We start from the raw sequence: 26,278 nt of genomic DNA on the forward strand, positions 1-26,278 counted from the left end.
ACTTGCGTTTGCAATCACCATCAACAAAGCTCAAGGCCAATCTTTAGAATTGTGCAGTTTGGATTTAGACACGGATTGCTTCTCACGTGGACAATTATATGTTGCGTGTTCTAGAGTCGGCAAACCAGACAATCTCTATATCTGCACAGACAATGGAACACCAATAAATATTGTATACCCACAAGCATTGTGAAATTAAACATATTAGAAACGTGCACTTTCTCTTTTCTTTCTTTTCCATTTAACCATATTGAGCCACAGCAATGCCTGGCCAGGTAGAGCTAGTTAAGATATAGATGACAGTGCATTATGAAAACTTCTTTCAATACCTGTCAAAACAAAGTCTCATCCAGATCACTCTCTAGTGCTACTCAGAGTCCTGGTGCCAGTCTTTAGTAGTTTCCTGGTTCTCTTGCTGATCGTTGCTTGGTGCGGTTGTGATATCAGCTCCTAGTGGTGGTTTGAACGTATGCCAACAGGTTCTATGGAACACTCAAAACCTCTTTGGGATAAAACAGGTTCCTAGGTCTTCCTGGCGAGACAGAGGTCTCCTGGCCATCTTCCTAATCCAGGGATCCTGGTTCCACGTGTCTCCAACCCACTCTCTCTTTCCTCCTCATAGCCTCAATGGAACCACATGCCCATGGACCTATCCCTCTCTTTGGGAAGCTGCATCTCTACTGGACCCTCAAATACTTCCTTGATGCCATGCCAAAGCTTGCATTACCTTCCAGCAATCCCACACTCTCCTTTAGCATGAGGTGCATGTTTCAATCTCTTCAAAACTCCTGCTCATTTCTGCAGTTCTCCTTTTCTTCCTCAGATGTGCTCCCTTCCTTCCACTTAACTGCTTCTCCTTTCACGGCTTCCTCCTCTGCTATTAATTTCAACATCTTCTTCTCTGATCTTACATCCCATCTAACACCTCTGCTCCTCTTTTGACCAATAATATCTCTGGTCCTCCTTTCCCCACCTCCTTCATTCTTAATCCTTCACTTACACTGTTCCTACTTTCACCACCTCCTCCTCGTTTCCTCCTTTCACCAACCTCCTCTCCAAATCTCCTCTGCCCCTCCATTCTTCACCAACCACACATCATCTCCTTGTCCAAACTCCTATAGTTCTGCTGCACTTTGGCTCCCTTATATATTTCCATATCCCCTTCTGGTTGGCCAAGCCCTCCATGAGGTTCTGCATGTGTGTCTGATTTCATTTTCTCTTTCTGTGTCGGACTGATTCACTTCATATATGTGTCTCAGATCACCGGTTGTAACCAGAGGAACCAGGAGAGGAATGAGGGTGTCCCACATTTCCTGAACTCAGGCTATTCCATGTCAGTCTGCCATCTTGAATTCTGTCTGTGGTTGGTGCATGCATGAAAACTCTGCAGCTCCATGCTTGCCATTCGGCATCACGAAAGCAATGTCCAAAATGTGAAAGGGAAACCCATCAAATTATTCAAATAGAGCAAGGACCTGCAACGCTTGACTCGCCAGGTGCTTTGAACTACAATTCCCATCAGACTTAGCCAGTGTAATCAGAGGCTTTGCTGTGGGAGAGGGGGCTGATGGGGCTATAACCCTTGGTGTTTTGGTTGTAGCCCCAGATAGTACACCAAAAGTCTAGCTAGCGCTGAGTCCCGACAGACCCGACATTAGCCTCAGATCTTTTCCAGACCTAACAACAACCCTGAAGGTAATCAATTCAGTAGTGAGGGATAATGGGACTTGTAGTCCACCTGGAGAGCCGCACATTGCAGACCCCCTGAAATAGAGGCACGCATGGGATGCATAGAACACGAAATAGAATGGTCTTGAAGTGACTTAATAATATAATTAATAGTGCAACAAACTTCAATTTGTAAAGAAAAATCACAACAATTTTTCAATAATGAACACTTATTACAGAATGCGTTATGGAAGAGCTATACCGGTGTCCAGTGCTCCAGTTAAGATGTGCAAGTGGGAGTATTTTACTTCCTACTTTTTAAAGTTGGGAGTAAAATTACTTTTTAGGGATTAAAAATGTAAGTCCACTTCCCAATGGGAGTATTTTATAAGCGAGTATAAATATGTTTTAACTGAAAAACGGAAATGTTTTGCAATCATGATTACTTTGCACCTATTCATGCGCATTAAAAGATGCATGTTTATTTTTTCCGATCAGGCAGTTAAAACAGTACTTTCTTCCTGTTATACTATGTGCACTACTGGCCCAAAAATATCCATGGAGCTGTGAGGGTAAAAGCAGAGGTGCAAGATTCACCATGTCTTTTTCGTATTTTTTGTTGGAAGTATTTTCACTCCCTACTTTTATTTTTGGGGCACATTTGGCAATTTATAGGCAGTACAAGTGGGCGATATATAGCTTATCTTAGGGCTGCCTGTGTCACTTGATTTCCTCAAAAGGAGCTATGATGGGTGTTTGTGAGTTTCAATATACTTTATGTAAATGCAGAAGAACTTCATATCTGTAAGTGTGATGTTTAGTTTGTCTTGGGGTTTGGAGGCATGGGCCCACACATGTCAGTGAGGGTACACGCATGCTTTTTTACTTGTAATGAAATGGTTTTATGTAACAATTGTTATGCTGATTATCAATTAAATCTGTTTTGCGTAATTTTTCTTCGTACAATTAATTTTGCATTCTGTAATAAAGTTTCGTTATTGATGAAATGTGATTTTTGTTTAGAAATCCATAGACAAAAATGTTGATTCAAGTTTATTGCACTATTGATTATTATTAAGTCACTTGAGGACCGTCCCATTTTGAGCGCCAGCAGGCGTCAGCCATGTTTCCTCAGTAGAGTTCCCGGGCACATGAGTGAGCTATTTTCCCATTGTTAGTTTGGTAAGCGGATTATCGCCACAAAGTGAGTACATTTTCCTGGCTGTGACCATAACCTGCTCTTCTACTGCTGGTGCTTCAGCCTTGAGGTTACCCACATTATGGGCCTCAAGTATGGCGGTAAGGCAACAACGGTGCTGCTAGCGCTACCAGCACCGTTGCTACCATACCGCCAAACTCCAAGCTGTGCTTGCGGCCCCTGTCAGCCCACCAGGTCTGTCCTGGCAGGCAGAGGGGCACCCGCGAGCACAGCAAGTCGGATGCACCGGCACCGTTGTTAACGGTGCCGGTGCATTCGACATCCCCATTCCCATTGATGGGAATGGGGATGTACCGGGACAGGGACAGGCACCCGTGAAAGGGCAATTAGCGGGTCCGGTTGGGCTGGAGGCCCGGTAATTGCCCATTCGCAGGTTCCAGACCTGGATGCGAGTTTGGAAGCAGCCTTGCCGGTTTTACTGCAAGGCTAGCTCCAACCTCGTAATGAGGCCCATATTGTCACAGGGCACAGCCACAGTAGCGTTGAAATCGTGCTATGACAAGGTCACCTACCCATTATGCAACTATTTTTTAAAAGTTTATTCCACTTTCTTTAAAAATGTTCCTATTAATTTCAACTTTAATTGTCGGTACAGACGAACAATCATCTCTTCTTTGGTAATGCCTAAAGTAAGCAACTACATTGTTCAAAGGTACCTATACTAAAGACGCCTGCATACCTCTTTTTCTGTTTCCATGGGCAACGGGGTTTGGCTGCAATGTAATTAAAGTCTGTTCTGCAATTAAGCTGCTGATGCTGTTTTTGAATGTCGCACAAGAAGCTTCCCTAAAAAAATCTGCCTTCAATGTACACACTCTGCAAATGACCTCAATCACTCACTCATTCACTCACCTTACCAGAGAAATCAAAAGCCTACCTTATCCGCATTCTACTGTAGTATATTGTTTGCAAACCTTTATTTAAAGACTACAGCAAAGTACATTGAAATAACAATATGAAAAGTAACCATTTTGAAACTGTAAAATCTTAAATATGACAGCGTACTCTAATACATTTTAATGCATATTAATACCACCTGCATAGTCATTAATACTCACAATGTTCTTCTGCAGGGAGAGTCTTTGTCCATGAATGGGCCCACCTTCGTTGGGGTGTGTTTGACGAGTACAACAGCGACAGGCCGTTCTATGTCTCTGGAAATGTTAACGTGGAAGCAACAAGGTACCATTCTTCTTGTGTGTTGCAATGTTTAGCAATTTACTAGAAAACATACTGTTCATGAGGCTGATTTTGAGTTGCATATCACAATCCTTTAAACTGATACTTTTCATCAGCTACCTTTGCCTTTTAACGATTTTCATGAAGCAGTAAGTATAGTGGCTGTTTGTCTCCCATCCTCGTCACCTGATCATCAGAAATATTCATGAACACTGAATATCTCTGCATCTGTATCTCAGAACATGTTTTAAATAGATACAAAACAATTTTCAAAATCATTGACATATGACTATATGGCTGTTCTGTATGTTTTTGGATTGGGAGAAAATGTAATCTTGAAAAAGCCTATCACCTGGATTTTGAAACAGGTTTTTAGTTTGAGTCGCACTTTTCCCCTAGCCTCTTCCCTGTGGCTGGGTTTAATTGTGTGACAAATAGGGTTCCTGGTAGAAGAACTCAGCCAAGTAGACCCTGCTGTCTTCTTTATCTGTCATCAACATGCAATGCGCATGCAAAGGAGCAATACGCAGCTTGTCAAAACAGTCCTTACAGGAGATTTACAGATAGGCAAAGAATCCAGAAATTCTCAGGACTTCTTCCGGAGCCTCAGCCTTTGAAAGGGGCCCTGTTGATGACTACTCAACCATGGCTCCTTGGCACCCTGCCTCCATCTGTCGCACACTTTGGCCTCACTCGTGTACACTCACACTGTTAGCATCTCTGTGACCCTTTGATGTTTAAAGCCTCAACGTCAAGGGCCTTTTCAATGTTACCTTTATATTTATGTTTATGTTTATATGCGTCTATAGCGCCGTAAGCCCGCAGGCATCAGGGCGCTGTGACACACAATAGGCTAAATTGGACATCATGATCTCTGGCTCCGGTGAGTGTCAAGAGTCCTATTTGAAAAGGTGGGTTTTCAGGAGTTTTCGAAATTGGAGGTGATTTTCTTGGCTTCTCAGAGTTATAGGAAGGGCATTCCATATCTGAACCGCCTTTACTAAGAAGGATCTGCCCATACCGGATTTGAGCCTGTGTTTCTGTTCAACTAGTAGGTACTTACCAGCTGAGCGAAGATGTCTCTTGGGAGTATAAAATTCAATATTTTTCTTTAAGTAATGGGGCGCTTTGCCAAAAAGGCATTTATGTACCAAGGTAAGGGCTTTAAATACAATCCTGTCTTTGACTCTAAGCCAGTGGAGAGATTCTCTCGCCGTGTTAACATGGTCTCTTCTAGCCAGTTGTTTTACAATCCTGACCGCGTCATTTTGTATGACTTGGCAAGTATGTATGTCTTTAGCGCTGCCCCCTATCAATAGGGCATTGCCATAGTCCAGCCTTGATAGCACTGCTGCCCTGGCAATGGTAGCCATGTTGTTGTCATTCAAGAACGGTCTGATGGCCCTCATTAATTGCAGATAATAGGTCGTGTTCTTGCGTAAGAGATTTGCCGAAGCCTCTGAATTAACCGAGGAATTCATCATCATACCCAGCGTCTTTACTTGACTGGAGACTGTGATGATGGCTTTTTTAATCAGGAATAGTTTATATTCCCCACCCAATTTTTCTAATTGATGGCTGGAGCCAAAAAGCATCAGCTCCGTTTTTGAGTCATTTAAGCACATCCAATTGGATTGCATCCATTCATCAATTTTGCTGTATATTGCGCCTAATTTCTCACTGTCTTTCTGATGAGATCGCTCTATCTCTACTATAAGTTGCGTATCATCTGCATTACGGCCCTAATGTCGCAATATAATTTACTGGTGGGCTTAATACCAAGTCAAATGACAACCTTGATGGGGAGAGATGCGTATACATTAAAGGTGTCACATGAGATGTCAAGAACAGCAGAAGACTCTGACAAGGCCCAGATTCCCTGCCACATGAAACCACATGATACACTGGCACCAAAAAAAAACAGATCCTGTGGCCAACTGGTTCCTGCTGAGATTTCATGGAATAAAGATTCCTCAGTACATAAATGACAGCACTCTAATAAAACAGGCAGGAGCTCCACCCTGTCTAGCTTACACAAATAAATATTAATTTAGCAGTCTTAATGGCCTGCAGGAATTCCCCCTATGCAGGAATATAGCTACACGGGACCAGTGATTCAAGGTTTCCTAGAAGGTTAAAGAAAACTATCTTCCTGGGAGTTGAAGTTAATGCTGGCTAGCTATTGCATCCCTCTCACAAACCTATGCATCAAGAACATATGTACAAAGCACTTCTTTATCTATTTTTGGGTGGTGGCTTTTCTAATAGCCAACACATCATCCAAGTAGGTGTGAAAATCTATTCACATCCCAAAAAAGTATACCTAAAGAAACTGTCCCCAGAGGTAAATCACCATTATTAAACAGCTACTCACTTATTAAACATCATTAATCATTGTCCCGGGAGGAAAGCTCGGCGTCAATGTGCGTGCCTTGGAAGCGAGACAACACAAAGCAACACAGGTACGATCCCTGGGTCCGCGCTTAGAAACCTCTGGTGTTTAAGCACGTTATAAATATGCAACTAAGACAATAAAACAAAACAATTACACAACAAAAAACTATTCCTGTAACAGTGGGCAGTGTGAGCGCTTTAAAAATGTAAAAAAATGTTTTTAAAAAAATCATTCAATTAACAAGGAAGAATCAACCGGAAGAAGTGCATGACCATATTATTCAGACCTTCCAGGATTTTGCGGCATGAAATGGCAAATTTTGCGGCACAAACCTTTATTTATTGCAGCATTTTTGCGGGACATTTTGTATTAACTGGAGGGTGTAAGAATGCCACATTGCAGGAAATAGGCAGAGTGCAAGGCTACAAGAGTGCCAGGGTATCATTATTATGTATCTTTTGTATTTATTTAATATGAAGAGTCCCAGATGTCTCTGGCTTGGCAGAAAAGTGTTTGATTTGGCTACATTTCTGGTTTAATGTTCATGCCTATTTAATAGTATTAACTAAATTGATCATTATCAATTGTAATGCTGAAAGTATTCCCCTTCTATGTTCTCCAATCCCCCAAACACCCACACACCTCTCTCACCAACACACATCTCACCAACTCTCCATCACAACTTACATTCCTTAACCTCTCAATCTGTCATACAAATACTCATGTGCTATGTCACACTGTCAAGTCACAATTTGCACTGCCCAGCCCCTGCCACACTCCAAATCATACTCCCAACTCACACCTTACACTCTACAATTCCTTACGCAATGTACAGTCCTTCATTCTTTTGTGCTGCTTCTGCATCTTGCATCCTTTCTCCCATTCTATTGCATTCTTCCCTCATCCTTTTTCCCAATCTGCAGCTCACTGCCTCTGGCCAACCACTTCCTCTCTGCTTTCTGGTTCACTGACCACACGCTCCCTCTACTTTCTGTACCTCTGCTCGCTCTCAGATTTCTGGCCCACCGCATCACTGCTTCCTCTGCTCTCTTGTGCAGCGCTTCCTCCTCTGACCCACTGCTCTCCCTCTGTTTTCCTGCCTATCACTTCACATCTCACCCATCACTCTCCTTCTCTCTCATAGTATAATCATTTTTTTATTTTTTTTAAATGTAGATTTTGACCCAGTTCCTCAAATAATGGGGCATTTAAAAAAAGAACGGAGGATATGCTATTTTTAGACAACCCATTTTTGGAAATGAGCAGGTCACCTTATTCTCCAAGGTGACCGGCGCATTTCCACAGGCTTGAGCTGTAGCGCAAATTGTGCGCTGGACAGCTGCCTTGAATGGTGTTCTGGGTTGTTTGACCGAAGTGTAATTATTTGCGGAGGAATTGACCGTAGTCAATTTCGCTGCGAATTGATTTGCACTTCAGCCAAACAACCCAAAATGCACCTTTCACCACCACCCCACCCTCTCCCCTACTTAACTGCTTGGTCGCTGCCGCTTCCCCTGCAACCCTGCGGTTCCAGATCCATCCCTCTAACGTGGGTCGGATCCGACTCCGCAGGGTCCCTTTTTCGTTATTTTCTTTTTTTCTGTCCCCGCCTCCAATTTTGAGGAAAAAGGGGAAAACACTTCTGCAACCACCCTAGACCAAAAATACTGAACATGGGGAGCGGGTGGCACCCCTGCAACACATGTTCAGTATTTATAAAAATCAATTGAATAATACTGGACGAAATAGGTAAAATTGTAACATTCGATCGATTTTTGTCATCAAAATGGGCAGTACTTTGAATAGAATCGCTCTCCCAACAGTGTTCTGCAAGCTCCCAGCGCCTTTCACAGGGACAGGCCCTCCAGGTCCCTGCCGCTGTAAAATGCGACCCAAAAAATGCATTTTTATCCTGTTTGAGGAACAGAAATGCAAGCGACACAGAAGCGGTTCATACCTTAAAAGAAATGCATGACAGGGTCAGGAAAGACCCTGTCATGCAGTGGCAGCCCCACATCCCGTGCGCGTAGGGTTGCCTACAATTTCTGCACATTTAAAAGTGCATCTTGCTTGGGAATGAGGGATGCGCTTTTAAATTGACAGAAACGCCACTTTATTTGATCAAGGAGGTGAAAAAGGCCATCTGAATGGGCGTGCATATAAAATGTGCCCATTCATGTGTCCCTTGTGGATTGGGCAGCACTTTTTTGGGGCGCAAGTGATGAGGTGTTAGCGCATTTCATTTCTTGTGTTTAAAAAAAAAGTTGAGAACCTGGCACCCTGAGTATAATTTAAAACAGTAATTTTTGCAGATTACTTTTAAAAAAAAGTTTAAAAAAAAACTTTTTTTTTAAAAAGATACTGTTTTTGCACAAAACGGCCGTTTTTGCGGCATTTTGTGCAAAACAGCCTTTTTCACGGCATTTTGCGGGATTGCAAAATCGATATAAGCTGGTGGGTCTGATTATATATACTAAACTTCATCACCACATTACATTGATGCAATCTATCAAATTGCGACTACATGCATCTCACTGCAATAAACAAACTCAAATAATAATTCCTAAATGTACCACATACTACAATGTCTTGGCTAATCATATAGTTTACAAATCTATTGACATATCATTGTGCATTTCTAAGTCGCTTATGCATCAAGAAATTGTGTTTCAAAGAACCTACGGGGCAAGGGAGGGAACATGGGAGAACAGGGAAAAAATAAGCACATGATCAGGGAAAAGGGCGGTCCCTCTAAGCCTTTTGAGCATTCAGAACGTGCAAGTGCAGGGAGGTACATAACCAACAATGTTACAATCCAATGCAACGAAATTCCGTTGACATTTGCTTCTCGTCTTCATCAGGAAGGTCAATCATTTGAATGGATATTTAACAGCTGTCGATTGAATTCAATAATAACCTCCAGCAGCAAGCAATTAACATAAGAGTTGTCTCTCAATAGAGAATACATTGTACATGTATAAGATGACTAGACAAACAAAACAGAAGTATCATTGGCAGACTCATTTAAAATATTCTTACTAATCGAAATTGGCTGAATAAGTAAACTGAATCTAAGAAATGCATCTTTTATGCGTTTATCAATGAACATGACTGAAATGTGTATTAATACTACATGAAAAGAGTAACTCTAAGTTAGTACATAGCAGCGGATGTATTATTTACTTCTGTATGCAGTTACTCAACATGTTTCAGCCTTTCTTTCTCTGTTGACAATAATTAGATCCAATAAGCACCAGTCCAAAGCAAGCATTTCCTATCTGTTAACTAATTGGTCCGCCAACTACCTGGACCGACGGTCACATTCTGGCATAGCACCTGTCATGCACATCTCAATATTTCGAGCAGTAATCATGCAATGCGTGTGAAGGGTTGTTGCGCGGTAAAGCTCAAAGTCAAATTGGTGGAAAGGACAAAAGAAGGCCACTTGCCTGATTTTAAAAAAAAAAAGTCTCTCTTTTGGTCAGTAAGTTTGAACATTTATAGATCAACCACTACTTGCTGATCTCAACTCTGCTGAAATCATTCCTAGTGTGCTCTAGCACCTTGAAGCCTCTTTGTGATAGATGGAATTACCAATAAAATGCCTCAGAACAAATGACTGGACAAACTCAAAGAATATGGTAAAATAGTGCCTTTATCTCAATGAAGGAAAGCAGGGTAATCGTCATTCATCAAATTGGTTTATGCAGCTTCACACGTTTTCTTGATTATACTTATTTTATATAATGCTAGATGCGTCATCTATGACGTCATCCTACGTGGCATATTACACAAACGTATCGAGGGGTGGGATTGGATTAGGGGAACATGTCTACATATAGAATGCATGAGTGTTAGTCTCTCATTGGCGGCCCCTTGTCTCTAGGACACGTCATGAGATACTTCTACATACGTAATATACTGAATAAAGCAGAGAATATGGCAGCGGAAAAATATTTTGCAACATTGTATGTAAACGTGCATGGCAGGCTTTTCTGATTGGTCTGCAATACAAATCAACCTTGGGCATTCGGCTCGCTAGCAGCACGTACATAGAAATGAAACCCAGGTGCTTTGAGATACGCTTCCCTTGCTTTCCCAATTAGTCTATCCTCTCTCATCGGTAGGCTTAATGCCAGTGTTCTCTGTTTGAAGATTGACCTTGCCAGTCTGCACTGTCTTGGAACATTCAAGGGAGGGTAGGCACACCATTATCTTAGTTTCAAACCTAATGAATTTGTCACATGTTTAAGAGACCACGAATGTGTCAATTTCGACAGTGTATTTCTGGGTGCAGTTGCTCCTCTTGGCCTTTAGAGACTTGCTCACTCTATCCCATATAAACGTTATACGCTTTGAATTATCCAATACTTTGTATCTTCAAATGTTCTTGTCCCTCCTAATCTTGAGAAATATGTCCTGCGCACATGATCTGCTCGTTGGACTCCCTTCATACTTTGCCTTCATCTCTCGAAAAATAGCATCCTTGGTCCCAGGCTAATGTACTCCTTTATTTTTCAAGGGAAAAACAGCCTCTTCATCATCGGTGTAAAGACTGGAGGGGGGTGTCTGTACTTCCGCTCTCTATATGGTAGAGGAGAGGCACAGAGGACCCCAGCCAAGATTCTCTATTATTGGTAACGTAGTCGAGCAATCAAGGCCTAGCTTCTCGGGAGGTGGGACAGGCTGGTTCTTAAGTACAGTGTAGTCCCAGAACCCCCACAAAGGAATGTCCACACACTGTATTACTGAAAACACAGTCTTTATATAATTAATATTCAAAGGTTTGTACACGATCACAATAACGCACTTTGTACTCGGAAATCGACAATGATAAATATATACAATTCTAAAGTGGTACCACCAATGTTATCAAATCTCATTAAAGTGCACCAACTGTACGGTTAAAATGTCACACAGATACATACCTAAGAAACCAGCAATAGATATTGGAAGGAATGTAGGATGGTTGAAACAATAGGCAGAATACTGGCCCCTACCACTAGGCACAGTTCTGTGTGGAGTTCCCCCCACCTGGGCAACCTGTAAAATAAAGATATATAGCACAAGCCCAGTCCATATATTGTTCAATAGCCTTATTTCCTCCTATTAAGGTTTTACCCCCCAATGTACCTGGTGGAGTAGAGTTCTTCGAAGACGCGTCGAAGGATCCTTCTTGAGTGACTCCCTTTAAAGCAGGAACCATGGATCATCGAGAGGCGTCGAAGATGGTGAACTTGTCGTCGACGGCGGCGATGAGAAGTTCAAGGGTGCCGAGACCCCGATGTCGATCCAGGCGGTGCTCGTAAGCGACGTCCTGCGAGGATGAGGTGTGCGGGGCACCTCGGCGATAAATTGTTCAAGACCGCAAAGAGTTTCAGAAGAGCTGTGGCCCAACAAGAGCGTCAAGTCGTCGAAGTCTTTGTGGCCTTCAGGTAGCCGGAAACCCACCGGTGGATTCTCCTCGGCACGTTGGTCGTCCTCGACTTTCTCTGGCGGGACAAAGCAGTCGACGTTGCGGACAAGGGAGTCCTTGGATTCAAATGTTCTTAGGCAAAGGAGCGGGCGGCTCCGGTCGTCGGCGGCACGGCATCAAGTGGTCCCCACGGCTGGGCAACACAACTTCAACGGGCCTCCGGCGGTTACACAAACCTGCGAACCCTGGTCGATGGCAATGGACTTCGACAGCGGCGAAGTCCAGGTGCTTTGCTTCGTTCTCCTCAGCAGTCCCGTCTCGGGTCGGCAGCCTTTCAAGGGTCTGACTTCCAGGGAGCTTCGGCGAAGGTTAGCGGTGCTCGATGGTCCCTCGGAGCACGGGATGAGGGTGCCTTACCAGGTCCTCTCTCGGATCAGTCCTTGACGAGTTTGGCAGCTTTCAGATCAGGTCGAAGCAAATGCAACAGCAAGTCTTCTTCTTCCAGCTTGGCGTCGAGGCTCAGCAGTTCCAGTTACTTTTAAAGTGTAGACACAGCTTTTGAACAATTTCCAGTTGTGAGAGGTCCCCAGATATACTATATTGTCTCTCATCCACACTGCTGGGTCACTCTCAGCAGCCAATCATACAGAAGGGCATTCATGCAGTCAGTCAGCCAATCAGGCACACAGTGCATTCAGGCCATCCTCCTCCCTCTCAGACACTCACAACAAGGAATGTGGATTGGGACAAGTACCCAGCCATTCAACACTACACACTGCATTCAGGCCAGTTTCGGGCAGGCTGTCTCAGTCTTTGTCTCTCATACCAGAAACCAGACAGCCACAACAAGAAGTGCATATTGGTCACACACTCCATTCACCCAGGTCCCACCCACAGGGCGTACCCACAAATTACAGTCACTGGGAAGGCTCCAGTCAGTCTGGACTGGACTTCACAACAACACCATATATGGAACTTCCACCCAACAGCCAGTCAGGGGGAAGGGACAGAGTCAGGGCTTCCCAGGACTTTGGGAACACAAGGTAATAGGTAATAGAAAGCAAGAGGCCACAGGGGCCATCTTGTTTTCCATCAGGAATCAACTGATTCCAATGGCAGGGCCTGGGGATCCCAAAATGGAGGATACTCAGCGCACCTGTCAAAGTCAGCATGGACCTTCCACCAGCCCATACCCTGCTCTGCGGGCCACCCGCAGGTGCCCAAAAACATACACTAGGGGCACAGGGTTTTACCCCCACCCATGGATGCCGTAAGGGTATCCCACGGGTCTGTTCACCAGACCAAAAGAGAGAGAGCTGCACCGCCAGGAGTCCCACATGAACTCCTGTGCGGAAAATATAACAGAACACACGATAAAAAGGCAGTAAAGGACAAGGATACAGAGGCCCTGTCCCTCAATGCATTTCCAGCATCACAATCGGTTCACTTCATGAACCTGGGCTCATATTTAGAGGTAGCTGTGTTGATTGACATAAGCCGTTGTCCATCTTCTTCTAGTGGTCGTCCTAATCGTTGAATATATACTTCTATAAGCAAGCTTCTATATGTTCTTTCTCCCTTGTGGTAAGGCGTATTTACAGTTATTGGACACTGAATCACTTAATTCGTCTTTATGCTCATAATTACTTTATTATTGGGTACATGCTTCTCTTAGTGCTCCAATCACATAATTTCATATCGTTTGAGCATTTGTTCTTATATCTTCTTTATGACATTCTTTTGCTGCCATCAAACTTTGTTTTAAGGTATGTTAAAATGGATTTCTGAGCTCTGGCCTGGTGGGCAGATGTTTTGGAGGCCACCCTCAGTTTAATAAAACAAGGGGACATTCTGGACAAGCCAGACCAATCTAGGTAGCTTGGCAGGTGGTCAAGACTAACTCTCAGGAGGGGTGAGAGTGACCGGAAGCCCACAATGAGCACACACAGTAATGAAACTCAAATTACTCTTAGACAAGTGTATATGCAAAATATCTATACAATTATTGTTGGCCGGACCAATAGACACAAATAAACTGTATTCATGCCCTAAACAGTTATCACATAAAATCTTTATACTATACAATATATGTACATTATGTTTCCTAATGCAATACAGTGCTATACTACAGCCATAACCTGTAAGGAGAGGGTTCAGTTAACACATTAATGGCATTAGGCAATTCTTCAGAGTCGCTCCCTAACTTTCGAATTCAGGCCTAAGAAGAGGGGAGCCTTGTGCTCAACAGTACAGTTGTGCGTAAAGATGCACTATCAGGCAGGTGAAGCAAAAAGCTTGTCTTCTTGGGAGGCTGTAGCAAGAAAGGAAGGGGCTTGAGGCGATGAAGAATTGGTTCATACTATTAGAGCAGGGTCTGCCCTTGGTGTCAGAACAGTTTTCAAAATGTGAGAATAGCTAAGGAGCGCAGGCTAACCCAGCAAGGATCAAATAACTTTGACGTATACTCGTGCGTAACAATGATCATTGTGCCAGGGGGCCACGGGTAAGTGATGCAAGTACTCACCGACCCTTGACACAGTCCGGACTAAACTTTGCCCGTTTATTTGAGGTTGCTAGTAGGTTTGAGTCCTGCAGTTTTGCGGCGCTCTGGCTCTCAGCGGCTGTGGAATAGAATGATCAACGTGAGGGGACAATTGCCTGTTCTCAGCTTGCGAAGGATGTATGAAGTAAATTCTGGTGCAGCAGGCTTCAGGGCACAGGAGGGCAGAACAGCAGGGGATCTACATCTACCGTCAACAACAGGTAGTGACGCAGGAATCAGAGATGCGGGCAGCATTACGCACTCTCTTAATTCAGGACCCAGAGGAGCTAGGCCTGTGAAATGTGGCAGGAGAATGCGCAGGATCCGAATCATGGAATGTCCCAAGTCTCGGGTTTGCACTTGAGACAGCTGCGTTTCTGCGGGATAACCTGAGGTAGAGCAGGACAGTTCACTGGATGGCCCAGGAACACTTCTGAAGGGGCTGGTTTGGCGGGTAAGCAAGGGGGCGCCGAGAGTAGTTGTTCCCATTACTCCAAAGGGGTAAAGCGCCTTGGCATGCCTTCTTGATCAAGGAAGAAAGCAGGGGTCTGGCGGGACAGAAGATGGCGAAAGGTGCCAAAATCTTGCAAAGCGTCTTCAGCGGTTTCACAAGTCTGTTTCTTCATACAGGAGGCTTGGCTCCTTCTGTAGTTCAGTGAGAACTCAGATGATTGACCTAGAATGGATGCAAAGCCCCTTCTCTTATCCAAGATTAGCTATGCGCCAAAATCAAGGACTTGCACTTGAAGGTCTGCTCTCATGCAGGCATTCCAGTCGTGGACTAATCACAGTACACAGTGGTCCCAGTCATTCAGGCACTCCAGACATCCTAGCACCAATAGTGTGGATTGGGACCAGACAGTCCAACCCGCTTCCTGGGCACACATACGTGACAGGCAGAAGCATGCGAAACAGATCAGTTTTCGCAGGAGGCTGCATGCCCAAATAAGGAAAACCCGGGTTACTCGACCTGGGTGAAGGCAAGGGACAAAATGGCCAAGGGATAGAACAAAAGGCTTTGTGGCTTGGCCATTTTCAAACCTAACCACAGTCTTGAACCAAACACGGTAAACACGGTATGATTCAGTAAAAAGAAGTACATTATAAAAAGTAACTGCTGCCATCAGTTCATCCCAGGCACACTTGTACAATCACCAAAAAATCCTTTGAGGGTCTCTAGGGCCATAAAACATAAAGGACCCCAGCGCATGGTTCTGGAAGGTACAATGTGCACTGCTAAAAAGTTACCAAGAAATGGCAACATAGTCAAAGACTAAGGGAAACAAAGTTTCCCAGTACTGACAGTCTGAAGGATGTGTCAGTTACCATAACAAGTGAGCAAAAGCACAGGGAAGTTCGGCTGAAGGTTCGGCTCCACTGGAAAAAGTCAGGATCGGAAAGCCAAACAAAAGCAAAAAGTTTTGGGGGTCCACAATTGCAGGGTAAATTACACATAAATGAAATATTTCCTAACAACGTACATCCATTCTGTTCATGGCTGCATTTCGACAGCTCGGCAAAGGGCATTCTTCTTTGTAGCATTCCTCCACTATGGCAGCTTGTGGTTTCACTTTAAATGGTTGCCTGAGTGCATACCGTCTCTCATGTACTCGACGTGGTACAGGAATATTGTAAGGATTCATGCACGGGTTCCCAATTGTGACTCTTTGTCTGTCATTCCAATGGGATGGTGCTAAGGGGGTGGAGACCAGGGAGAAGGTGTCCTCTACACTAGCATCTACCTGAGCAGATGCATATTTAACGGGGGCCTAAGACTAAAGAATGTGCACTGTCATCAATAGTTTGATCATTTACTCCAAAACCCGGGTCCCAAGACTGAAGGTCTTCTCCTCTCGTCTGAATAGTCGGTGATCCCTCAGCGACCAAAGGTTCCATCCTGGGATAATGTGTTCTGCTATCTTTAAGATTTACATAGCCCCACGGACACATTTTAAGACAATGCAGAGAATGTTCAGATGTGTTCTCTAGTTTACTGAATGCAGCAGCAGATTCCTGAAAGCAGCTTGGACATGAACACGTTTTCTAGGTCCAGAAACTCAGCTTTTTTAGCCATCTGGTCCCTGCTAATATGTTTCATTGTAGTACCCTCAGGAGTGTATTGCAGTAGTGGAAGTGATTACTCACTAAGAGTCCCACTGCAGCTTGATCCTTGTTCAGTCGAAGGAAGGGACAAATACCACATAGCCACCTGATATTACAATAGCAAATGCCCTGGACCTATATCAGATGTATCATCAAAGCATTTAATCTAAGATAACAATTTAGCACATTTTCCAAGAATCAGGGGGGATGGGAGGAGAGGATAATTCCTTCTTAGTGTTAGCAGGAGCTTATCCCTCTCCCCCTGGCAAAAATGATTTCAGCCAGGTGTCACCCAGGTATATTAACGTATCTTCAAAAAGATTTCATTTCATCAGTAACTGCTAAACGGTTATACACTTAAATGAAAAAGTATCCATTAACTTAAAAAAGCAAATTTCTACAATGATGAAAATGTTTGTGAAAATTAGTGCCGCTGTTATCAGTAACAAATAAAAGTAGTGGAACTTGGCTACCGAAGAGGCTACCGAAGAGTCTGCATCTCTTCATTTTGTTAGCTTTCTAATACATGAAGATATGCAGGCTACGATCTAGTTAAGATTACTTAGTGGCTGAAAACCATATGTGGGGAAGTCATGGGTACCCTCCAGGGGGAGAAGACAGCCATGGTGGCCCTTTTCAGAAGCACTCTGTGACAAATTGGATTGTGATTCACAGGAGTACGAGGATGAGTAAGGATACAATGGTCTGCTCAGCCCTCACACTCCTACAAACGAAAACCCAACCCAATCATAAGAGTGAAGCAGGGACAGTTAAGAGATATACCGCCTTTGCCTTTTGTGGTAACATGGTCCGAGGTAAGGCTATGCTTTTAAAAGGCTGCAAATGTGTTCCAGTAGTAACCCAAACATCACAGTAGCACAGTCCAAAATAAAGGGAAAGTCCAATCAAGCTTCTATACTATATATACTTCAATTAAACACAGCATCTGCAATACAAAAAAAAAGAAATACTGTACAATAGTACAATACACTGTACAAAAACCCACCCCTGTGAAAGACAAATAGAAATCAACAGAATGAAGAAAGTAGCCCCCTGAGCGTGAGTACAGGTGTGATAGCCAAAATACCAACCACAAAAGGATATGCTTTTGGTGCAAGAAGGTGCTGAGGTGACCTAACAGTCTCTAGGGTCTCAGTGGACCGAGGGTGCAGTTTGTGGTCAACAGTACCTGCTTTTGGTTCTTGGATGGGTTGACAATATCGAACCCGGTGTTGAATGTTGGTGCGATTGGATCAATCTCAGTTTGGGCACATTGGATAGTGTGGGAGCAAACAGCAAGTGGCCGTCGAGTAGAGGTGAAGTTATTCCAGGCCAAGTCGGGCTTTAGCCGATGGGGGGGATCAATGCGTGATGCTCCAGCGGTTGGGGTTGACGGGTGACGGTTGTGGAATTGGGGATCATGGGCACGTTGATGTGCAGGTCAGTAAGGCGGCCGTTCAAGGGCTAGTTGGGTAAAGCCGTGGTTATAACCCCTGGTCTGAGTCAGAATCTGAATCGCTCGTTTTTGGCCTGGGGTCCCGGTGTCAAACAGTTGATTCTGGCCTAGCAGGTGATGGGCTCAGCTACAGCACAGTGCAGTGTTGATGTGGTTCGAAGTGCAAGCAATAATTTGGATTGGTGGAGAAGCACAAGGCCAGCACTGGCATCTTTCCTCTCGTTCAAGGTGCATTGAAAATGGGGCAAGCCGTTTTCTGTGAGAGAACAAGGAGCTTCAGCTGCACTGGCTCTCCAGCTGCTGTGAGGCCCACTAAGGGTGACTTGGAGAAGGATGGTTCCATTCAGGATCCGCTCTCCCAGCTTTAGGAGATTCCAGTGCAGAGTCGCAGATCCTGATCCACAACAAATATCACTCCCAATATGCCCTCAGAGTGGATAGGGGACAGAGCTCTCTTTTGCCCTGGATGGTTCCTTCTTCGCCTCAGGCTAAGGGCTTTGGAAAGTGAAACTTTCCCAAAGGAAGTCCAGTGAGTTCTTCGCAGGTGGTTCAGAGCGAATCTTCTTGTCTTGAGAGGATCTGAAGAATGAGTGAGAGACCCCTTCTCTTAAAGGCAAACATTGCCAGGTGATTGGGCTAAAGCTAGCCTTCCTTAGTGGTCTAATACTTTCTATTGAACAGAGTGGACTTTGCCCTTCTGATGTCACACACAAAGTGCTATGCTCCAGAGGCAGTGGGGAGGGCAGGAAAGAGAAAGCGGTACAGAGAGAAACAAAATGGTGTAAGTCTTCTTCCTTTGACCCCAGAGCACACATGCCTACTATAATCCTGCAGCCCTTCCTTTCTCATTAAGAAAAAAAGCCTTTAGAGCTTCTCTATCCTGGTGTCAGGCTACTCCTTTTGAATGGGTGTGCCCCTTTGATGCTTGGGCCCAGGACAGCTGCCTGCTGTTCTGTTGTCTCTGGCGGAGGTTGTTACCTGCCCACACAAAGAGATCAAAGAAGAGGCCCGGTCTTTCAGGTTCCTATCCTGCCATTTGACAGTCTCCACCCAGGTGGCCAGAATACATATCACCTTCCACATCAAAGCTGACTCATCTACTATATCAATCAGGATATGGCGGCCATGATCATATATAGTGCCATGCACCATTCCTAAACTCAGGCATAGCTTTATTTTAGAGTTTACCCTACCACCATCATGGGTTACTTATGATTATTGTAGTTTTGGTACAGGGGGGCATATCTTAAATGCTGCCCTGCGCTGCATAGATTTGGCTGTCGCTGCGGCTGTTGAGTGGGCATCTTGTGATCTTTGACCATGCTCGCTACGGATGCAGCAGGGCACAAGTGGCAGGGAGTTGAGGAAAAGAGGCATCTGGTTAGCAGATTAACCATTTGGAGATGGAATGAATGACCTGCATCATTGTATTTATTCATTTTAAAAAGCCAGGGCTTTTACACTCTTGCCAGATGGCAATTCCCTCATCAGGGTCATCAGAGGAAGTTACTGTCCCTTTGTTTGCCCTCCCCAGGTCACTGACCCTCTCAGGCTCAATGATCTATTATGCAGATTAGATCACGGAGCCCGCAAGTTCTCAGAGGGTGAAAGACGCCTCGGCCTCTGTGATCTATCTGCTCTGAGCAGAGATCATGGAGCCTGAGGCGTCTATCTCCGTCGGCAAAGCTTTATAAAAGATGCCTTGAATTGTGTACGTTTCAAGGCAGCTTTTATAAACGTAGAAATATTTCTATGTTTATAAAAGACGGCTTGAAACGTACACTATTCAAGGCATCTTTTATAAAGCTTTGTCGACCGACAAAGCCACCTTGGGTTTTGTCCGTCCTCAACGCTTTATAAAAGATGCCTTGAATTGTTTACGTGTCAAGCCATCTTTTAGAAACATAGACACATGTCACAAATGTCTATATTTATAAAAGGTGGGTTGAAAAGTACACAAACCATAGTAAGGTAAGCACACAAGTGTGCATAACTTACCATGGTTTGTGCACTTTTCAAGCCGCCTTTTATGACCATAGAAATATGTAACATTGCTACGTATATAAAAGATGGCTTGAAAAGTACACAAACCATAGTAGTACGCATACAAACATAGAAATGCTCACATACATTTATATATTTGTTTGCGCACCTTACTATGATTTTTGCACTTTTAGGCCACGCCTACAATGAAAGCCACCCCCCCAAATGAGGCCCCCCCTCAATTTCTTACCCCACTTAAAGCACTGAGTGTGACTGTTGTCGACAGTACTTTTTTCTTGTTAAAGTTGTTCTGCCTCTGTGTTTCCTTTTTTCTTTTACCTTTGATTTCATAGGTAAAAGAGAACCGATTTTTTTTTTTTGGTGGGTAACTCAGTTTCTAATATTTTGTGACGCTTGTCAATTTTCAACTTTCAACTTCTTGGATTGATTTTGACCAAAGACAGGAAAAACACGAAAAGAGGAAAAACGGTGACACTCATTAGTATTGAAAGTTATTTTTATTGTTCTCGTGTCCTCTCCTATTACATTCCATGCTCCTCAATGAAAGGTCTGCAGTGCAAAAACGCTTACTGTGTATTTCCTCTATCTGTCACTAAACATTGTCTTACAATACTATTCATCCCATGTTTTCTGACCTTGTTCTGCCTAATAATAAAATGTTTATGACCAATCGTATCTTGAGAGGCAGTGTCATTGGAATCATAATATTTCATTGCACTAAGTGAAGTTACCTTCTTTTAACTCCTTGGAAGCTCTTTGGTTGTCATGTATGTTTGCATATTTGACTCCCTTAATATTCTTCTTTTGTGCCGTCAGCCAAAAAATATATTTCTGTTTTCCGAAGAACTCAATTACTTAGTATCTCAACTCCTTACTAAATCTTCCAATGGTTTGCTCTTCCAAGCAGGCAGCCAACCTAAACATGGAAGACCTGACTACTCTTGGAATCTCTGCTTTAGTTTGTTCTTCCACTAACACTTGTGGCCATGCCCTTGATTATATATTTTCTTCTCCAGCACTAGGCCTTACCATCTCTGAAGTATTATCTTTATCTTTGTCTCACTACTATAGTATTCACTTCCAACTTTCTTTAGGAACTCTTACTTATTGTCCTAACAGCGCAATCCTGTTTTGTCCCTGGAGGATTATCACCCCTTAGTTTTACTTTTTCATTGGATGATCTTTGGTCTTGTCCTACTGATCCCGGGCCAGAAGTTGAGTTTACTGCATGTAATGATAATCTTGGCAAACAATACAAAATGTTGGTCCGGAAAGATGGATTACACCTTCCTCTAGTTCTAAAAAAGATAATTTCACGCATGAATTTCTAAAACTCTGCATCTCTGTCCAAATACGCAAACACAATTCAGACATTAATTATCATCCAGAAGAGAACATCATTCAACCTACTGTACTACGTGGCTACAAACTCACAAGCGAATAAGCTATATTTTCCTGAAAAAATAGATTAGGTTCCCAATACTTGCAAAGAAAATAAATCTTTAAGATTGTTAATGTCAATGCTTCTCATTTGATTCCACTTGTTTGTGGAGTGCTTAACTACCCCTCAATGTTCTATTCCTGATCTTCTCTCCTTCAGGAACTAAAAACCTGGTTATTCAATTAATTTGTGTTATGATCTCTCCAGCGAAAATAGTAACGACTTTCCTTTCTCATGAAAAGTGCCAGAATGCCAGAAATCGTGAAAGCGTGGTATTTAAAAATATTTTATTTTTTAAATAGGTAATATGTGGGCAGTGGTCTGCCCACATTGCACAGCTTGTCGCTGTCTACTCTATTCCTATTAGGTGTACCAACATGGCCCAGAACATGTGGCTTCAGCTTGCATTTATATAACAGGCTATGGCTACAGAAGAAGCACTGTGGGTACTATGGTGGGAAACGTTGGCCTGTTTTTTCTCATTCTGTATCAGAAGGTTATGCTAATTTGCTTAGCCGCCGAACAGTTATGTTTGCAAATCCAAGACTGATTTCCAGATTCAGTGGGCTGGATATTTTGCCATCTAAATATCGTAGGATGTTATGCTTCTTTACACAACACCTTCCCTAACCAGGGACGTAATTTCACCAAAATGCATGGGGTAGCGGAAGTGACATCACACTACCCTTGACACCTGAACACATCACAGGAGGTGATGGCAAACAACCTTCAGATTTTTTAGATGCATCTAGCACCCATGTTTCTAGATGCTCTCCTTTCAGCCAGATATAGGAACCGAGGCACAGAGGGAGGCATGATGTGTCCACCATTACACATTTGGGTAATGCCATTTTCCAGATGTGACATGGGGTCTATATGTAAAACATACATAATGCAGTATTTCTAACATGGTAACCGAAATCTGTAACGCAGGCTACAGCTAGTGTATGAAACATCTATAGGTCAATGGACACAGAAGTCAGTGTTATGATTGGCGTTGCTGTGTTAAACAAGTCAAAAAAGCACTGGCCTGGGGAGGCTTGCGCTGCTGTTTAACCAGAAGAAAAATGCTGCACGAGCAAAGCCTGAAAAATAAATCGTTGGGCTTCATTACGAGTTTGGAGGTAGCCATGCTGTCATTACCGGCATGGCTACCTCCAAACTCGTGCCCGGGTCCGAAAAAAGGGAATTTGCATTTTCGGTACCCAGACCCGGCACGTCCCCATTCCCATTTGAGCCCCCATAGGGCTCAATGGGAATGGGGAGGATGCTAACAACGGACCCGTTAATGATGGGTCCGTTGTTAGCATCCTGGTCTGCTTGCGGTTGCTGGTATGCACGTCTGGCCAGACCAGACATGCATACCGCCAACCGCGAGCAGACTCATAATGTGGCTGCCCGGTATGAACGGTGCCGGTATCTTTGCTGGAGTATAATACCTGGGAAAGTTTCTTTCGATATATGCAAGACCCCCACATAGTTTTTATTATCTAAGCGTAATACTGGGTGCCACCATTTAATGTAATATCATTGCTGCACACAAAAATGTATAGCACCACACAGTTACTTAACATTGAAAACACCCACAAGTTGCTTCTTACCCGGGGACTCACTGGCAGACTTCAAGACGCGCACTGCACACTACCCCTTTGTCAGACCCAGTGGTACTCAATGGCATAGCACAACGTTTGGCAGCTCCCCTGAGAGCCATGCTGTGGGGGCCGCCCCAAAGCTCCTTAACAAAGCACAGGGCACACCACACCGCTGGCTAGTCCGGACCACCAAGTGTGCGGGAATGTTCGTGATGATTATGCTGATGCAGGGGCATGCAATACTGCAAGTGAAAGATGTAAATATGTTTTTCAATGAAAGCTTAAATCTTTAACGTAACATAGAGAGAAGGGGGCTGTGCCTGGTGCACAAATATATACCAGCCATGAGGGTGGTGAAAATATTTGCCACAAGTATGTGATTGCGAATGAGCATAGCAAGGGAGCCCGAAATAACGAAAGTGGGTTGGGGCAGACTGGGGGGATTCTTCTCCCCCCCAGAGTAAATGTTTTGAATAATGAGTTAAAATGGATCATTACAAAGCACACTTTCTGGAACAATGTGGGTAAAAAGCCAACAATCGGTTTGGTAGGGTGTAGGGTAAATCATGAAAAAAGTACAATAGAGGCAAGTCACCAAAAGTGCACAGGACTTTTCCCAATGCATTAACATGCCGGGCCCTGCAATATATGCTAGTATAAAAACATTTGTATGCTGGATGCGCCCATACTTTTCCATACTGGCTCCACCAACATATGCTAGTATTGCCATATAAGACCATACTTATGTTAACTTTAAGACATTTTTCTATGGTATCATTGCTGGCACTGGGCAGAAAACTGGCTCTGCCTATATATGCCAGTAGTCCTAAGTAAGTACATAATCCCGTTGGTTTGGCCATTAAAAGTGACATGTCACAATAGGAAAACCTGTCCAAACTGGTTCCAATGTAAGCCAGTCTAGACACATAATCTTGCTTGGTTCATCACAGATGCTCAGTTACTATAAAGTCATGCTACAGTGAAGAATATGCAGTCCGCTATGCCAAACATCTGTCTAGCGAGGTAACACTACTTATCATGTTTGCTTTTTTAAAGATGTTGAGTAATACATGTCATGCCACAGTAAGCAATGGATAGACTGACTGCACCAAAATGCCAGTCTAGCCAATGAATGGCACACATAAAATTGGATTTGCCCAAAAATACCAGTAAAACATGCAAAGTCAATAGAGGATGTGGCAAAAATGCTCCAGTAATCCCCGGTCTCCCAGGACCTTACACACACATGCATCCCCTTTCACCCACCGGTCACTCACCCATACATCTCCTCTCGGACTCGCTCTCACTGGATTAACCACACAGTCACACACCAACCCCACACAGAACATTCAAACACACACACTCATTCACCCACCAGTCACTCATTCACTCACACCTTCTCTTACATGCACTCATTGCATTTTCTACACAAGCACACATACACCCGCCCACCCAAGGAACATTCATAACACACCATCACATTCATACTCATTCACCCACCAGTCACTCACAACTTCTCTTACATGCACTCATTGCATTCTCTACACAGTCACACACTAACCCCACACAGAACATTCAAACACACACACTCATTCACCACCAGTCACTCACTCACACCTTCTCTTACATGCACCCATTGCATTCTCTACACAGGTGCACATACACCCGCCCACCCAAGGAACATTCATAACACACCATCACATTCATACTCATTCACCCGCCAGTCACTCACACTTTCTCCCGCATCCACTCATTGCATTCTCTACACAGGCACACACCCACCCAGAACATTCAAAAACACACATCACATTACTTCTCATTCACCCACTATTCTCATACATACACGACACACACTTCACACATGCAAAACACACATCATTCATATTACACAAAACAAGCCTTCTTACTTTTTTCTTGTAGCTTCGGTCCATCCGTCCAGGCCCAATCGGCTCCTCTGTGCTGCTCACAAACAGGAACCAGGAATCTGCAAGAGCTTCCTGGTTCCTTTATTTGAGCTGCAAGGAGCCCAGGGAGAAGGGGTTGGAGCTGAATGTGGCATGTGACATGTGCCACATGTCACGGTCAGCTCCAACCCCTACTGAGTGCCTCCCCGGCCCAGCCTTCCCCCTGATGGGTGAGGACTGGGCCGGAGACCCACCAGACCTGGTGTGGCGGGTGCCCCTGTGCCGCGGGAGGGCCTGCTACACCAGGAGCACCCGTTTTTGGGGAAAGGGGCGGTTACGACCCCTGGCCACCCCCAAATGATGACCCTGCCCATAACTTCTCTCATATTTGATTAACAAATAGTGCTTAGTTCAGCTGTAGACATTTTCTACAGAACACAGTTCCAACCACTTTATCCTACACTCTTACACAACATTTTTTCTATCATATAATTCGCCCTCTTGGTTATACAAATTCTGGAAGGTGGAACATCTATCTATGCATTTGGTTAGCATCTGATTACGATTTCAAATCGGTACGCACTTTACAGTCAGCATTTACTGTGAGCCATATTTGATGATGTCCTGTACCAATTGTGTTTTCCCTTTCTTTCACTATTTTATCTTTACAATCAAATCATTGACAACAAACAAAGTCACCACCGTGGCCCCAAACAATGCAAAATCCAGTATCTAAAACGTATGGTACACAATATCACTCTCAAGAAGAGGAAAAAAGCAAGCACATTGACTTTAAGTATGGTATTATTTGCTGGAGCGCATTGTTTTTGTATTTTTGTATTTTATTTGTAATTTATGTAGCACTTTAAGCCAAAGCACTGAACAAGGAATACTTAGAGTACAATCAATGTTAAATCACAGGCTATACAACATTGACAAGACTGGAGAAGGTAGTTATTAAGAGAAGTACAAAATATAGAATAAGAAGTTATAGAACAGAGAGAAAGAGGAAGAAAGTTTCAGTGACATAGGCCCAGCAACGACAAAGAACAAACCCATCACTGAGTGCAAGGGGCTAGGGGGGAGTGAGCAACTGATAACAAGAATATAGTCTGAGAACGTAAAGCACAAGAAAGTACATAAGAGACACAAGATGAAAGTTATACAATACAAAGAAAATTGAATTTAAGGCGTGAGTGGAAGGATAGCCATCCCAGAGTGGATAGTGACAGTGAAATAGAATCACGAGGGGAAAGTAAATATAACAAGCGTATGGAAGCATTAAAGATGTAGAACAATAGAATAAGCATGAAAAAATAAGAGAAGAAATCAGATGTTTAGTAGCGTTAAACTTGAGAC

At 43.7% G+C, this 26,278-nt stretch overlaps 1 protein-coding gene across 1 annotated transcript in view; it reads left to right on the forward strand.

Annotated features, from left to right (window-relative positions):
- The window catches only part of LOC138541042 (calcium-activated chloride channel regulator 1-like), a 311,873-nt gene that overhangs the window by 106,145 nt on the left and 179,450 nt on the right, over nucleotides 1–26,278 (forward strand). The window contains exon 4 of the mRNA XM_069641725.1: nucleotides 3,961–4,069. Coding sequence (XP_069497826.1) covers nucleotides 3,961–4,069 — 109 coding nt within the window. The remainder of the gene's footprint in view (nucleotides 1–3,960; nucleotides 4,070–26,278) is intronic.

The sequence above is a fragment of the Ambystoma mexicanum genome, chromosome 1q (assembly GCF_040938575.1).
Source record: "Ambystoma mexicanum isolate Mex_15411 chromosome 1q, UKY_AmexF1_1, whole genome shotgun sequence".
Classification (NCBI taxonomy): domain Eukaryota; kingdom Metazoa; phylum Chordata; class Amphibia; order Caudata; family Ambystomatidae; genus Ambystoma; species Ambystoma mexicanum.